The 16,102-nt window shown below is 38.8% G+C and overlaps 1 protein-coding gene across 1 annotated transcript in view; it reads left to right on the plus strand.

Moving 5' to 3' along the window:
• Nucleotides 1–11,736: 11,736 nt before the first annotated feature.
• Nucleotides 11,737–16,102, plus strand: part of LOC148019287 (uncharacterized) — a 39,389-nt gene continuing 35,023 nt past the window's right edge. The window contains exons 1-2 of the mRNA XM_087701330.1: nucleotides 11,737–12,680; nucleotides 12,723–13,346. Coding sequence (XP_087557456.1) covers nucleotides 12,527–12,680; nucleotides 12,723–13,346 — 778 coding nt within the window. The 5' untranslated portion in view covers nucleotides 11,737–12,526. The remainder of the gene's footprint in view (nucleotides 12,681–12,722; nucleotides 13,347–16,102) is intronic.

The following is a 16,102-nucleotide window of genomic DNA, read 5'->3' on the forward strand; positions in this document are numbered from 1 at the left end:
ATGCCCATACAATGCTTGGAAAGGGGTCATCTGAATACTCTGTTTGGTAAGAAGAACTGTAGGCAAACTCAACTAGTGGTAAGTATTGAATCCACTTTTTGGATTCGCGACAACAGTATGCCCTAAGCATATCTTCAATGACTTGATTGATTCATTCTGTTTGACCATCAATTTGGGAATGGTAAGCTGTACTGAAATAGAGTTGAGTTCCAATAGCCTCAAAGATAGCCCTCCAGAAGTGTGATGTGAAGAGAGAGTCACGATCACTAATGATTATTCTGGGTAACCCATGAAGCTTGAATATTTCCTTGATGAATAATCTTGCGATGTCTGAAGACCTTGGTGAGCATATCTACTACAACGATAATAGAGTTATATCCTCCCTGAACTTGGGGTAAGCCAACAATGAAGTCCATACTAATGAATTCCCATTTCATTTGGGGAATGTCAAGTGGTTGCAATTTCCCATACATTTTAACATGTTCTACCTTAATGCGTTGACAAGACAAACATTCAGTGACATATTTGAGTACGTCACCCTTGAGCCTTTCCCAATAATAGCTCTTTCTGATGACCATATTAAGGGTCTTGGCATAACAAGGATGTCCTGAGAAATGGGAGTCATGGGCTTCCCAAAGTATCTTTTGCTTGAGAGTTTGGCTTGCAGGGATACATAATCTTGTCCTAAAGTAGACAAGCCCACTACTGATGGAGAATTCATGATACTTCGTCTTTAGCTTCCGATCTTGATCCTTGATGGGGATCTCCCTAAGGTCTTAGCAGCCCATCGGGAAGATAATTCATGAGACTTTGTCTTTAGCTTCGGATCTTGATCCTTGATGGGGATCTCTCCACCCATAAGGCATAGTCCCATTCCGTTCCCCTAAAACAACATAAATCGGGATTCTAACTCTACTGATGCTAGGTCTTCATAGTCTCGTTATCTCATCTTTTGAGAAAAGTTCCGAGCTAATCGAGACCATCCTTCCGTAGGACGGGACCCAAGTCACATCCACCACACTTTCCTCGATTTGCTTAGTTATCTAATTACCTACCACATTATGTTTGACATGCAAAAGCAGCTTCCTTAATTAATCAATTTAAACATAGGTTCCTTTATGTAACTTAGGCACTGACACAAAAACAAATTCGAGCAAGTTCCTTTTTCAAATATTTGATCTTTATTTATCATAGTCCCAGAATACATCAAGTATCATGCCCGAAGGCTATCCCAGAAATCAATAGGATTGCTACTCCAAGTTCTGCCCGTAGACTAGTACACAGGCCTCGAGATCCCATCTCGAGTCACATCGGCCTCTTGTGAGGGATCCAGAGGCAAGGAATTTATAGCCAGAGCCTCCCTTGGCACCCAAGCGTCCTCCCACTCCAAGCAGCACCCATGGAGAGACCTCTCCCAGTGGGTTCGGTCCACATACCCGGTATGGCTGACAACCCCCTTGGATAGGGCTAGGCAGGCAGTCGGAGGTAACTGAACCTACCACTCCCTCCAGGCCTTTAACCTGAAGCATTAAGTGTTTTTCCTTGAGTAGTTCCTTGAGCAAAGAAGTTCAAACAATGTACCTAAGTGTACAATCATGATCATCTCAGAGGTTGTTTGTACAACCAACTACTAAGGTGTGATTCCTTCTTCCCAAATGCTCCCAGCATTCGATCCTGGATCGTTCGCGACTTGGCGAGATTCCAAGGGCTTGGCAAGCTAGGTTGCATGTTTCCCTTTTATCTTTGGATTAGGGTTTGTACCCTACCGACCTAATTATCCTTACCTTAGGTCTTCTTGTAAAATAGATCATGGACAACCCCATTGTCCTCGATCGGTTAACTTGCTGGTTATCTCCTAGATCCCTCGAAGTACCTATGTACCTTTATCTTTGATCTTAATTGATCAAGATTGTCTATCCCCTTGACCATGGCCGATCAAGACGGTTCTGTTTAGAACAATTCCTACTCTGACTTTAAGTATAACCTTCTTAAGCCCTCTTAATAATGCTCACAAGCACTAAGATTTTACCTATCCCTCTTGAAGTCACCAAGGGCTTTGACATGGGATTCATGGATCGCAGTCCCATTTGGTAAATTACAAACAACGTTGAATTTTCCCCAACAACTTTAATGCATGCAATGTAATGCCATGCCTTCTTTCAATGCTTACAATTTTGATATAATCCACATGATATTTTAAGCCACACATGCGAAGGTATTTTCTATGCATGCAACCTTAACATTATCCTCTATGTAATTATTTACATGATCTATAACCTTCTTGAATGATCTAACTTTATGTGATCATTGTATGAGCCTAGTTGCACTTTAATCTTTTTAGCAGATTATTACATGTACCTTAGAATCCATCTTGCGATATGGAGATGCACTTTGCTTCTTTGAATGTCCTCAGAAATGCATTTTAAACAAGAACTTGTGCAAGGAGCAATGCACTTTATGCAAGAATTTTTGGTAACTTACGATGCAATTTCTAATCAATTCTACCTATTATGATGACATCTTACGACTGAAATTATCTTGCTTGTTACATACATCACAACTAAGTTCATACCTAGGAAATTATCAAACGTACAATTAATGCGATGCATGTGAATATGATTTTTCACCGTGATAATTATAACCTATGATTTAATAACAGAGCAACCTAGGTTTGGAGTGATACCGTGATTCCAGTGGTATTGATGCCTGATGACCCATTCGCGGTTACGGTGCCACCTTGTTTCGAACCTCCATCCACGCTTGTAGGGTTTCTGGCCATCTTTGTGGAACTACGCTTCGGGCCCATACTCAAAGATGTGTGTACGAGTGATAGAATTCTTGCACTCTCCTATGCAAGATTCATCGCCTCTCCTTGAGTGGAGGAAAAGACAAAAGGGGTGTGTGACCTCTCTTTGAGGAGGGGGGAGAAGAAGCTTCCCTCTCTCTCTCTCTCTCTCTCCCTCTCTCTCTTCTCTCTCTCTCTCTCTCCTTTTTCTTCTTCATATTCTCTTCTTCTCCTTCTCTCTCTCTCTCTTCTTCTTCTTCTTCTTCTTCTTCCTCTTCTCTTCTTCTCCTTCTCTCTCTCTCTTCTCCTTCTTCTTCTTCTTCTTCCTCTTCTTCTCTCCTTCTCTTCTTCTCCTTCTCTCTCTCCCTCTTCTTCTTCTTCTTTTCTTCTTCTTCTTCTTCTATTCTTCTCCTCTCTCTCTCTCTCCTTCTTCTTCTTCTCTTCTTCTCTTCTTCTCCTTCTCTCTCTCTCTCTTCTTCTTCTTCTTCTTCTTCTTCTTCTTCTTCTTCTTCTTCTTCTTCTTCTTCTTCTTCTTCTTCTTCTTCTACTACTACTACTACTTCTCCTTCTCTCCCTCCCTCCTCTTATTCTCTTATTCTCTTCTCTCTCTACCTTCTTCTTCCTCTTCTTCTCCTTCTCTCCCTCCCTCTTCTTCTTCTCTTATTCTCCTCTCTCTCTCCCTTCTTCTTCTTCTCTTCTTCTCCTCTCCTCTCTCTCTCTCTCTCTCTCTCTCTCTCTCTCTCTCTCTCTCTCTCTCTCTCCTTCTTCTTCTTCTTCTTCTTCTTCTTCTTCTTTTCCTTCTCTCTCTCCCTCTTCTTCTTCGCTTCTTCTCCTCTCTCTCTCCCTTCTTCTTATTCTTATTCTTCTCCTTCTCTCTCTCCCTCTTCTTCTGTCTGCGATGATCACCAGGGGGGTTTTGTTTCAGCCCAGGAGCAGGGGGGGGGGGATAGCTGACGATGGCCACAGGGGGGGCGCTACTACTGTCACAGATGGAGGGGAGGCGTGATGATGCAAGTGATGAGGGAGGGGGGCTACGGACTAATGAGGGGGGAGGACTCCCTTATAAGGTGGGGGGGGAGATGACTGTTCACATCCGCCACCCCCACCCCTGGGAGGGCTGCATGCCCCCCCTTTTCATTAACTCATTCTCTCTCTCTCTCCCCCGCCATGCAGTCGGCAAGGGGAGAGAGAGGGAGTAAAAAAAATTGTGTTGATTTTAAAAATTTTAAGGGGGGGTTCACATGGGGGGAAGGCACGCGGGCATGGGGGATATTACATCTTGCATGCACGCAAAGTGATCCTTCCTTCACCTCCTCCACACTCAAGGAGAGCCTCCCCTTTTATAGCTCCAAGAGCTTCTCTTCTTGGAGAGAGACTTGAGTGCCAAGATTGCAAAAGTTGATCTTCATGCAAGTTGTGGTTGTTCCAGGACCTACTTTGCAGCACAAATTTTGAAATATCTCTTTGTGCATTACTTGGATGGAAAAACATCCAACAGGAAAGTTGTAGATCTCAGTGTTTTCGATAACTCTAGTGGGCCATTTTTAAAGATCGGATTTCTATTATGAGATATTTTAAAAATGGATTCACCATGCCTTTTTAAAGAAAAGCAGCTTTTTAAACTCTAATCTTAACTTATGGTCCATGCAACCACCTTGAGCTATAGATAAGGAGAGTTCATTAGATTGCCTTGGGCCTCAACCTTAAGATTAACTTCCACACAAAAGCTTGTGTCATTTTAGATCTTAGAAATGGAAAATCACTTATCTCCTCACTTCTAGAGGATCACATCTCTTGTCTTTCTTAGTGAGAGAATTACCTCTCTCGTCTTTCTTAATGAAAGAAAATACCTTAAACCTTGAATTGTGAGGGAGAGGATGACCCCAAATGAATGCAATGCTTATTATACACAAGTAAACATTTCCAAGTATCCCCAGATGCATACATAAATACATATACATAATGCTAATGCACTTCCTCTTCTTAGAACTCAATCCATCTTCATTTATGTGTAACTCCTTGGTTCTTATGTACTCTTACACTTGGTAGACACTTCCTTCCCCCTTCATAACGTTTTCTATTCTGGCCCATTAGCCACACTTGTGATTTGCAAATGTACACCTGAAGTGTAATGTCTCCATTACACAACTTTTTAGTGACAAAAAGACGTGATTTATGAGATATTTAATTTAATGTACAAGACTTTTTAACATTTTTTCATTAAATAAAACAAAATATTAGAATATTGGCACACTTTTGCATTTTTAAAGCTAGAAAAAGTGATAGAATGGAATCCAAACATTTAAACTATGAGAAAACCCAAAATGGGATATCTAACATTTAAACCAATAAAAAGAGTTTCAGTAGATGTGCTTATTTTAAAAGGTAAATCTATAATTTTACGACACATTAATGTGATATAGAGAGGATCTTAGACTCATTTTCAAACATTTGAATATGACTCTGCTTTTTATGAGGTTTTCATGAGCTTTTGAAAAAATATAGTGAAAGTGTGAAAATTGTTGCTAGCCTGTATAATGCTATAGCCAATAATTAATAGAAAAGTATGAAGAGAAAAAATTGCACAAGAGAAGAAAACTCCAAAGCTTGCAGGAGGTAAGGTTGGGTACAATCTCCTTCGATGCATGCGCGAGCACCTCTCCTATGTATGTATTTATAATATTAAACTAAGTTTTTGTGCTCAAAACATATTGAAGACATCCTTTTTGAGCACAAATAAATGAAACACACTCTATTATAAATATCTTTAAATTAAAAAATATCTCTTCTAATAAATATATCAAAATAAATTTATTACACATGTGCTAATGCAAAGTCCTTGCACTAATAGAGGTGTATACAAAATATAATATTTTTGATAATATTTTCCACACTTTAAAGTGTATAAATGCCACACATTAAAATGCACAATCCAAAATAATAATTTTGTTTGACTCCATTGAATTATTTGCTCACCACAACACAAAACACATTAATATCCTTCCAATAGGCATAGTGTGACTAGCATTGCATGCACGTGTTCATGTGACAAGTCATGGATTATGTGACGAATGAATGAAATCCATGATAATCAAAATCATCTAAATTTTATAAACTGACAATTCAAGTTTATATACAAGTGAATCAATTTTATTTCAACCTTTAGTGTTCCATCGTCTTGTAATCTAAACTTGTCCTACAAAAGATGATTAGAGTTAGCAACACACTTTTTCAATAAACTCACATAAAAAACATGATGAACCTTAACATGATATGACAATTTGAGTATGTATGCAAGTGAACCAATCTTCTTTGGAATTTTGAATGGTCTTGTAAAACGTGGAGATAACCTTCTATATTTCCTAAGAAGCAAGTTAGTTTGATGGGGTTCAACTCTTAAGAAAACCATATAATCTTCATAATAAATTTTTAACATTAGATATGCCTCTTTAATGTATTTCTTTCTTCTTTTTGCTTCCTCATCCATTATTTCAAGCATTTATTTTAAAATTTCTACTCTATTTGAAGCATTAGAAAAATGAACAAGAGTCACAAAGTTATAACCATATATTGCTTCAAATGAAGTCATTTTAATCGATGTATGCCATGAATTGTTGTATGTAAATTCAATTAAGGCCAAATATTCAATCTAGTTGTTTTAGTTGTTATTTACATACATTTCAAGCATGTCTTCTAAAACTTGATTGAATCTCTTTGCCTCTTCATGAGTTTGTAGATGAAATGGAGTAGTTATCATTAATTAAGTTCTAATGGCCTTAAATGTGACTTGCCAAAAGTTAGATGTAAATTTTGAATCTCTATCGGAAACAATACTTTTGGACATACCATGCAAATGGAAGATATATTTCACAAATAATTTAGCTACATTTAAATAGATATTAGTATTTTTCATGAAAAAAATGACCATTTTTGTGAGTTTATCCACTACTACAAAGCTAGTGTCATACCCTCTATAGTGATGAAATACATAGATATGGATTTCCACTTTTGGTCACATATATCTAATGGTTGCATTTTACCAAGCATGCATTTTTATTTAATTTTTACTTGTTGGCACTCTAAACATTCCTTTATTATGTTCTAATATTCTTCTTTGTCCATGGCCAAAGGAATGAGTTCTTGACCTTGTTGCAAGTCTTTGAAAATCTAGAATGAATTGAGAAAGGAAAATTATGGCATTCCTTAAGAATTTTTTTCTTGAATTTTGAAGAAGTAAGAATACACAAATGATTCGAATAATAAAGATTTTTACTAAGCATATGAAACTTCCCATCATACATTTCTCCCAAGTTTTTATTTAAGGACAACAAAATTTTAGAATACATAGATCATTTTGCACTTCAAGTTACACATTATCAATCAAGTCAGTTTGTATAATAGATAAACTATTACACAGGTTTACGACTCAAAGCGAGCTGCATACTTTGTTTTTCTTTCCAAATATATGTTTGATATCAAAGTCATATTCACATAGCAATTGCAACCATCTCTTTTGTCGATTATTTAAAAAAGGCTGAGTGAAAATGCATTTCAGACTTTGATGATAAGTTCTTAACTCAAATTTCACACTAAATAACAAGTGTCTCCAATGTTTTAGAGCATGAACTATAACAACAAGTTCTAAGTTGTGTTCAAGATAGTTCATCTTGTCTCCTTAATTTTTAAGATTCATAAGCCCCTACTCTCCCCTCTTGTGTCAATATACATCCTAATTCTATTCCACTGGTATCACAAAACAATACAACAAATTTTTCTATCTTAGGAAAATTTAATGTGCAATTTTCAATCACTTTCTGTTCCAAATTTTCAAAGGCTTCTTGATATGCATGTGACCAAACAAAAGGTTTACTTTTCTTAGTCAATATAATCAAATGAATAACTATCTTAGAAAAATGTCGAATATGAGTTCTCTTATATTGAGCTAGCCCTAAGAAGCTTCTCACATGTTTCACACATTTTGGTACATGCCAATCAATCTATATGAATTCTCTCTTTAGAAATAACTCTTCCTAGATAAGAAATCTTATCTTTTGTAAAGAAACATTTACTCCATTTAGCAGAGTTTATACTTCCACAAAATCTAAAGAATTTTTCTAAGATGTATCTCATGTTCTTGATGATCTTTAGAATATACAAATATTTCAAACAAGAATACAAGAATGAATTCATTAAGATGTGGATAAAAAGTATTGTTGATCAAACACATGAATGTGGTTGGTGCATTAGTTAATGTAAAAGCTAGAACTATGAATTTATAATGACCATACCTAGATCGAAAAGCAGTCTTTGGAATATCTTGAGACTTTATATGGATTTGGCGATAACTTGACCATAAGTCTATGTTTGAAAACACCTTTATACCACTCAATTGGCTCAATAAATCATCAATGTGTGGAAGGGGATATTTGTTATTTATGGTTTTCTTGTTAAGACATCTATAAACAATAAAAAGTCTATATGTCCCATCCTTCTTCTTTTGGAATAATTGTAAGAAGTTGGAAATAGTTAAAATGTTGATAATATGCCATGTCACACTGACATTGGTATATAAGGAGATAAGTTGTAAATTTCCACATCTTTTTGACATATCAATACAATTACAATCTTTCTCTCCCTTCTTGCTCCAAGCTTCCATGGCTTCTTCATCTTTCCTGTCTTTCTCTCTCTTCCTGCAGTCTTTCTCTCTCCTCTGCAGTCTTTCTCTTTCCTCTTTCTCTCTCCCTAGTTCTCTCTCTGACAAGTGGTATCAGAGCCTTGGTTCTTGGTCCCAGTTAGTCCCTCATTTTCACCTAGTTACAACTTTCTAGTTACATGGAATTTTGAGCCACAGGTACACAAGTACGGGAGCAGTAGGGGAGTTTCCAAAGCATCTCTGGACCACAAGGACTGCATGCAGAAGCATTAATGGCAGCTTTCTTGGACTCCACACAAGCTATGTCAGGAGGTTTGATCAAATTTGAAGGCATGGAGACAAAATGGCAGCTCGTTTTCCAACTTTGAGGTGAAATTCTAGGGTTCTTTTTGGGAAAAATCTACACAGGAGTTAAGGGAGAGTTAAACCACTGTTACTTTTCAAAGAGAAGTCTTCTTCTACCTCCTTCAAGCTTTCTTGAGAGCTCCCATGGAGGACCTCTTGCTTCTACCTTTCTCCCATGACTCCCATGATTCCAAAGGCATACATGACTTGATTCCTTATACTTAGAGCTCCACCTTGAGCACCATTTAACCTTGCATCATCCATGTGGCTGTTTGGAGGATGGGAGGATATTTTCAGCACTATTGTGCCACTGCAGGACAGGAGCTGTATTGCAGAGGGTTCACTATATGAAGATGCTGCAAGAGCCGAATGTCCGGCTCAGAAGGGGACGGGGAGAATGTAGTTCCGTGATGATGATTAAAGCAGCAGCGTGATTTCGGATGCTCCGTCATCCATTTCACAAGACTGCTGCATAATTGTTGCCTGAAAGAGTCCTCCGGCTGCTTCTTCCACTTCAACCTCGGCTTGTACTTCGTCCTTTCCATAGGGGACTTCGAAGGCATCCTCCGACTGCTTAGGGTAAGTGCAAGGGACTGAGCATGCCAGGGGATTGTCTGTTACACTGAGGGTGACAGATTGGCGTTGAGAAGCCCCTCCCTGATACATCCTTGCGATGATGGGGTTGCACACGCTCTTCACCTCTTTCATCTTGGCCTCAAACTCATCCGCCTCGGCCAGGTGATTTTTGGAGCAGCATCCTCGATCTTCTGCGGCAATGCTACGGTTGCACACGTTCTTCAGCTCTTTCATCTTGTCCTCAAACTCATCCGCCTCGGTCAGGTGATTTTTTTGGAGCAGCATCCTCGATAACGCGCAGCAGAGCAACGGCGCCATAAGGTAAAGGTCCAGGAAGGCCTTGTTCTCAGTGCAACACAAGGACGAAATGTGCTTGGAAGCCGCCGCAGACCCAGTAATCAGTTGAGAAGTGTCTCTTGAGACATCACAGCACCAAACGGCTCCATTGTGGCCTTTTTAGGTTCCAAGGTGTTCTCCGTTGTAGCAGGATCAGCGTCACCTACATCTGCCATCGGCAGCAGCTGCTCTCCAACCTTTTCTTCACACGAAGTGAACTGCTTCTCAGCAACAGATGCATCATCATTCAGGATCAGCGTCACCTACTGCCCCATTATCTTGGAAAAGATGTTCTTGATGCAGAAACACAATCCATTGCAACTGTTTCAGATGCACGACTTTTTCTCCCAAAATGCAGAAGCCTTTTGAAACATTTTGCTAGTTCTTTGGCTGTAGAGTTTGATTTCTGAGGAACACCAAACAGTCTCTGGCCACGAAGAAGATCACTTTCTCCGTTAAAGCGAGCTTGTGAAGAGTTCCATGAAGCAGGACTATCTGATGGAGATTCCAAAGGTGTAGCTACGTGAGGACTGAATCTATGTGCAAAGGTTGACTTGCTTCTGTCTGGTGTTCCTCCTCTTCTGCTCAAATGCCACATCCTTTTGGAGTCCTCGCAAGGCATGTGATCAACAAATTCCTGCGGGCACATTTCCCAAGGCTGCTGGCCAGCCTCTATAGCTTGCAGCATCCTTTCCCTGTTCCACACATCAACCATTGTCAAAGCTATCGACAACTCTCACAGATTGTTGAGCATGACGGAGCTATGGACTATGCCTTCCGGGAATGCTGACCACTACAGAACATAACATGCCACAAACGAGGAAAATGGCGAAGGTGGTGTTTGATCTAGAGTTTGCAAGTTGTTCGAGAAATGCTTGGCATCACGGATGACCCATTTGAAAATGCTTCTGCTCCAAATACGCAAGGGGGAAAGGCTAACTTGCTTCTGCCTGGTGTTCCTCCTCTTTTGCTGATGCGCTGGGTGAAATCACCTGGTTCAATGCTGGTGTACGTGTTGGTGTGGGCCTTGGCTTGGGCATGTGTGTAGGTCTTGGCATTGGTGTTGGATTGATGATGAGGGCTTACCAGTTAACTACAAGTTCTATAGCCATGGATGTGTTGTGCTTTTTCTGGGGAGTCCAATTGCAACAACGATTGTTTATATTGAGTTTGCTCAATAACCCAACTTAAAAGGATGTGACAGTCTGCTTCAGGTCTTGGCATTCAGCTTGCCATGTTGTTGGCCTGGGCTTTATTTTGTGAGGCCTGGAGGATTGGTTTTAGCTTTTCCAGTTATACATTCTGGAGCCTGCTACAGCATTGGAAAGAGCTTTAACTTCACAGAAGCAATATGAATTCATTATCCCACAATTTTTTCTGGAAATGTCAAGAGGGCTGCATAGTTCAAGTTTCTGAAAACTCAGAACTCCTTGAAGGACGACTGGTTTTAATGCAATGGGCTTGTGATGAAACAGACTGAAAAGAAATTGTGAGCTCCTCACAAGAATGATTTGTACCAGCCTGGTCAGTTGCACCAGAAAGTGGCAAGGAGGTTATCTTGCACATTCCAAGTTTGATTTGTGCATCTGTTGATACACCGGTGTCCACGCTTGTGAAGCTTGAACAAAATCATGCATCCGTGTTAACCAGCTCTTCCTCATTTAACAGTGCATTCAACACTTCACTCCTACTGGGGAGTCTCATAAGGATTTACAGTGTGCATTGTGGTAGGATTTGCAGTGTGCAGTGTATTGTAGGGTAAGGGACCTCTTTACCAAGCAGTGTTGCATCAGCTTTGATGATATGCAAAAAGGGAAGAAGTTCCAACCACGAGGCATCCTCTGCAGCATTTGCTACTACTTTTGCTACAGTGTCACATAGCTTTTGAGGACACTTTGGCTTTCTTCTTGATGAACATAGTAAAGAAGCTGTTCTTTGATAGTCGCCTGTGATTGCAGACTAAGTTGTGACTCTTTCCAGCTCCAGTTGGGCCATACATTTTGATGGTGCACCTGCCTCCCAGTTTGTCCCAGTTTGACAATTTCAATACGACTCTCCACGTACTTCTTATAGAAGCTTTGCATATCTTCCATTGCCGCAAGGGAGACCCCATCCAAACCAAAAATCCCGATAGCCTTGCTCTGTTCTTACTCTCATAGTGTGTCCATTCTGAAGGAACTTGTCCACTCCCTATTGCATCATTACCACTGAAGTCTGAAGTAACTATTCTGCTCAAATTCCCATCTCTGCGAGCTGTCCATACATTCTGTACACCTGATCCTGTGCCACTGATCTACTCAGCTAGTTGATCAACTGCCAGATTGCTAGGAGCACAAACCAGCACCTGGTCCTGATTTTCTTGGCAAGATGATATACAATTGCAGCTGATGTTACAGTCAGTGTTTTTTTTTTTCCCAATTCCAGGAGTCTTGGCTGTTGCTACAGCTGTTGTAAGGACAATGGCTCCTGAGATGACAGCCTGCTGCTTAACATGGAGATGATCTCTTTGGGTTATGAGCTGTGCATGAGGGCATAGTTGGGTTACTGCCTACAGCTTTGTTAGATTAACCAATATCAGCAGTGGTTTTGACATCCATTACATTAGGATTGGTGTTTATACTTGGAACTGGCCACTTTCATCATAGCTTTGTGAGCAGGGTTTAAATCTCCAGACTTGTTAAGTGAGAAAAATTGACAGCCAAGTTGAGCTACGAAATTGACTGAAGATTACAGATTTGGAGCCCAACACAGACATGGACAGGAACAACATATCTCTTGTTTGTAAAGTTTGGTACAAGAACCACAAGATACCTCTGCATTCTTGAGGATTTATGATTCATGATATTGCTATAGCTGACTTCTGTTATGCTTTGGAATATTTTGAAAGCAACTTGACTACAATGGCAGTAGCTAAGAACAATAGCTCCAGCTCTAGTGAACAACGTTGGCTTCAAATACATGCTAAAATGGACAAACTTGGACAAGGTTGGCTTCAAACACAGGCTAAAATGGACAAAATTGGACAAGGTTGGCTTCAAACACAGGCTAAAATGGACAAACTTGTACAAGATCAGCTTCAAACAAAAGCTAATATTGACAAACTTGTAGTTTCGATTCAACAGTGTATTGCACTTACGGAAAAAACAGCAGGACCTGAATCAAATGCTTATGTTCATGGCCAGCATCTATATGCTGATGGTACACACTATGATCTACATGCATCTTATGAATATGAACAGCAACAATATGCAAATGAATATGAGCAGTATGCAAGTACATCTGGACAGCATGTTAATGCTTATAAATATGATGTACCATATCATAATGCAGAGTATCATTCCATTGAACCTTGGCAGCAGAATGGTTATTATGGTCAACATGCTTATGCTTATGAGCATCCATCTCTTCAGCAAAATAGTTCTTATGGATGTAACAGAAATGGTTATGCTTATCAGTACACTTCTAGCTTTGATCAACAGCAAACAAGTGATTATGACCAATACAGTGGGATCAATGATCAAAGGCAACATGCTTATGAATGTGAGCAGCAAACTGCAGTGGAAACAACTGCATATGCTCAACCTAATTGTCCCTCTGATGTGCAGCATGACTATTATCACCATATGCAGTATGGACAGCATGAGCAAAATGGTTATGAGTATGGACAGCTATCTGTTGTACATGATGAGCATGGACAGCCATCTGTTGTACATGATGAGCATGGACAGCCATCTGTTATGCATGAGCAGCAAGATGACTATGAGCAGCATGTCAAAAATATCATAGAGCTGACTAATGGTGATGAACAGGTGTGTAAATTGCTATCTAAAGCTAAACGTGTTAGACACCTTACTAGTGATACAATACGGAAACTGCATGCTGCGGGCTTATGCTATCGTTGTGCGAAGCCACTATCTTGTAATCACCAAGCCACATGTAGGGCAAAGTCTGCCAAAATAATCTTGCTATTTGAATATTATGATGAAAATGATGGAGAACATCTTGTTGAAGACCATTCTGGTATGAGTCCACAACAAGAAGTTCAACAACAAGAAGTTCAGTTCAAGAAGGAAGATTATGGACAGCATGTGGACTTGGAAGATCATCATGCAATGGAGACTTTGTTAGTGAGTACTATTATGATGATCGTGTTTCCAGCAGTATTTGATTTCGATCTTATGAAAGTTGATCCTATGCATGGCAAAGATACAACTTTTCCTTTTGATCCGGGAGGCTACAGGCTGATTTTGACCTCCTGTATAGATTAGTACTACTATTGAGTATTAGGTAATCTTTTCTTTTATCCCTTGTAATGCTGTACAGAGTAGTACTCTGTTCTATCCATCTCCTTTTTAGCTTGTTTTTAGGTTTGTTTTTGAGGACAAAAACTTTTGGGAAGGGATGGATTGTAAGAAGTTGGAAATAGTTAAAATGTTGATAATATGCCATGTCACACTGACATTGGTATATAAGGAGATAAGTTGTAAATTTCCACATCTTTTGACATATCAATACAATTACAATCTTTCTCTCCCTTCTTGCTCCAAGCTTCCATGGCTTCTTCATCTTTCCTGTCTTTCTCTCTCCAATTCTAGTCTTTCTCTCTCCTCGTCACTCTATTTCTCTCTCTTCCTGCAGTCTTTCTCTCTCCTCTGCAGTCTTTCTCTTTCCTCTTTCTCTCTCCCTAGTTCTCTCTCTGACAATAATATAGGATCACCCTAAGGAGATACACTACGTTTGATAAATCCCTTTTTCAAGAGATAATCAAGTTGCAATTTAAGTTTCTTCATCTCTTCTATATTGAACAAATAAGGTACTCTAGAGTAAGGTTGTATTTGTGGATACAACTCTATAGCATGGTCAATTGATCTAGGAGGATCATAAGGAAAAACATCATTGTATTCATTTAAAAATTTCTCTATGTATTCAAGATTCCTCTCTGTCTCCTTCGGCTTCAACTCTCTAGCAAAGATTAAAAAGATCTCACATCCTTGTTTGATTCCCCTCAAAAGTTTTGAGGCTAAAATGATAAAAGATTTGCAATCTCTCTCTCTTTCTTGACTTTTATGAAATTTTTTATTTTTTTTTGAAAATTAAAGATCTAACATGAAGGTTAAGTTTTGAATCAAGTCTTTAGCAAAATGCTTTCGCCCATTAGCCAATTCCATTGGCCACTTTATTTTCTAATCAAAATTTAGGTTCTGATATTTAAGAAGTTCAAAGGACACAAAGCAATGAGTACTTCGAGAATCAAAAAGAAAATTTACCTTAGTTTGCCAATTTCACTTGGAATTTTGATAATCTAAGTTGCTAAATAGAAGAAATCATGCATTCGATAGGAGAATTTAGATACTTACCTTGTTCATCCGCTTCGTCGATCGTCGTGTCCATATCAATCTTCTTGGCTTATGATGGAGTGTTTATTGCCTTATTTGGACATTCAAAAGTACGATGGCCTTGCTCTCTGTAGTGGTAACATAGTCCCAACTTCTTGCTTATTCAAGAAATTCCAAATCTTATTGCCATCAAAGAGGTTGTCTCTTCTTCTAATTGTTGTTGTTGGAGATATTTTGATTGTGGACTAGTAATTTTTGAGAACCTTGTATAGGCTCTCTTTGTATAATATTTTGGCTTCTACCATTATTGAGATTTTGGCCTGGTTTATTCTTGAGGTAGTAGAAATATAGGAACTTTGTGGACCATGATCCATGGAAATAATCCATAGACTAGAGAAATTCATTACTTTTCTTTCATTGTATTTTTTACATCTTTTCATAATTCATTGCCTTTGCAATAGCATCAAGAAAATCAATACATCATGATTCCTTGACTTGATATCTCAAGTCAAACTTTAGTCCTTCAATGTACTTACTTTTTAGGGCATCTCTGGTCACCTAAGGAGTATAGTTATGGAGCTATAAGAAATTTTCTCTATATTCATTGGCAGAAAGATCATGCTTATCCTCTTCAAATTTCTTGAAATATTTTCTTTTTTCTTGAAATCATGCTTATAGATCTTCTCCTATCTTCTTTTTGCTATCAAACTCATAGTGTAAAGAAATATTTGAGCTCTAGCCATGCTTCTAGATCTTCTCTTGTTTTCTTTTTGCTATCAAACTCATTTATTTTCACCTTCTTAAATACCTACTTAATAAGAGATTCTCCAATGTCATCTTCAAAAGATCTTTCTCTTCTCTTCGCTTGTTGTTGTGAATGAGGTTGTTGAGGTGTCTCTTTAATTGATCTGCCCATGACAGTTTTATTCGCTTCACCTACTAGATCCACAACAATCTTTGGTGTCATTGCAGCTTCTTTACTTGTTCTTTTCTCAAGTCAACAAAAAGACATTGAATGAGTTCTTCTTTCTCGTTTATTCTTTGCTCCAAGCTTTTCACATTCACTGATTA

This window comes from Lygodium microphyllum, chromosome 20, assembly GCF_053477565.2.
Source record: "Lygodium microphyllum isolate KBCC chromosome 20, Lygodium_microphyllum_v1.1.10, whole genome shotgun sequence".
NCBI classification, from domain to species: Eukaryota; Viridiplantae; Streptophyta; class Polypodiopsida; order Schizaeales; family Lygodiaceae; genus Lygodium; species Lygodium microphyllum.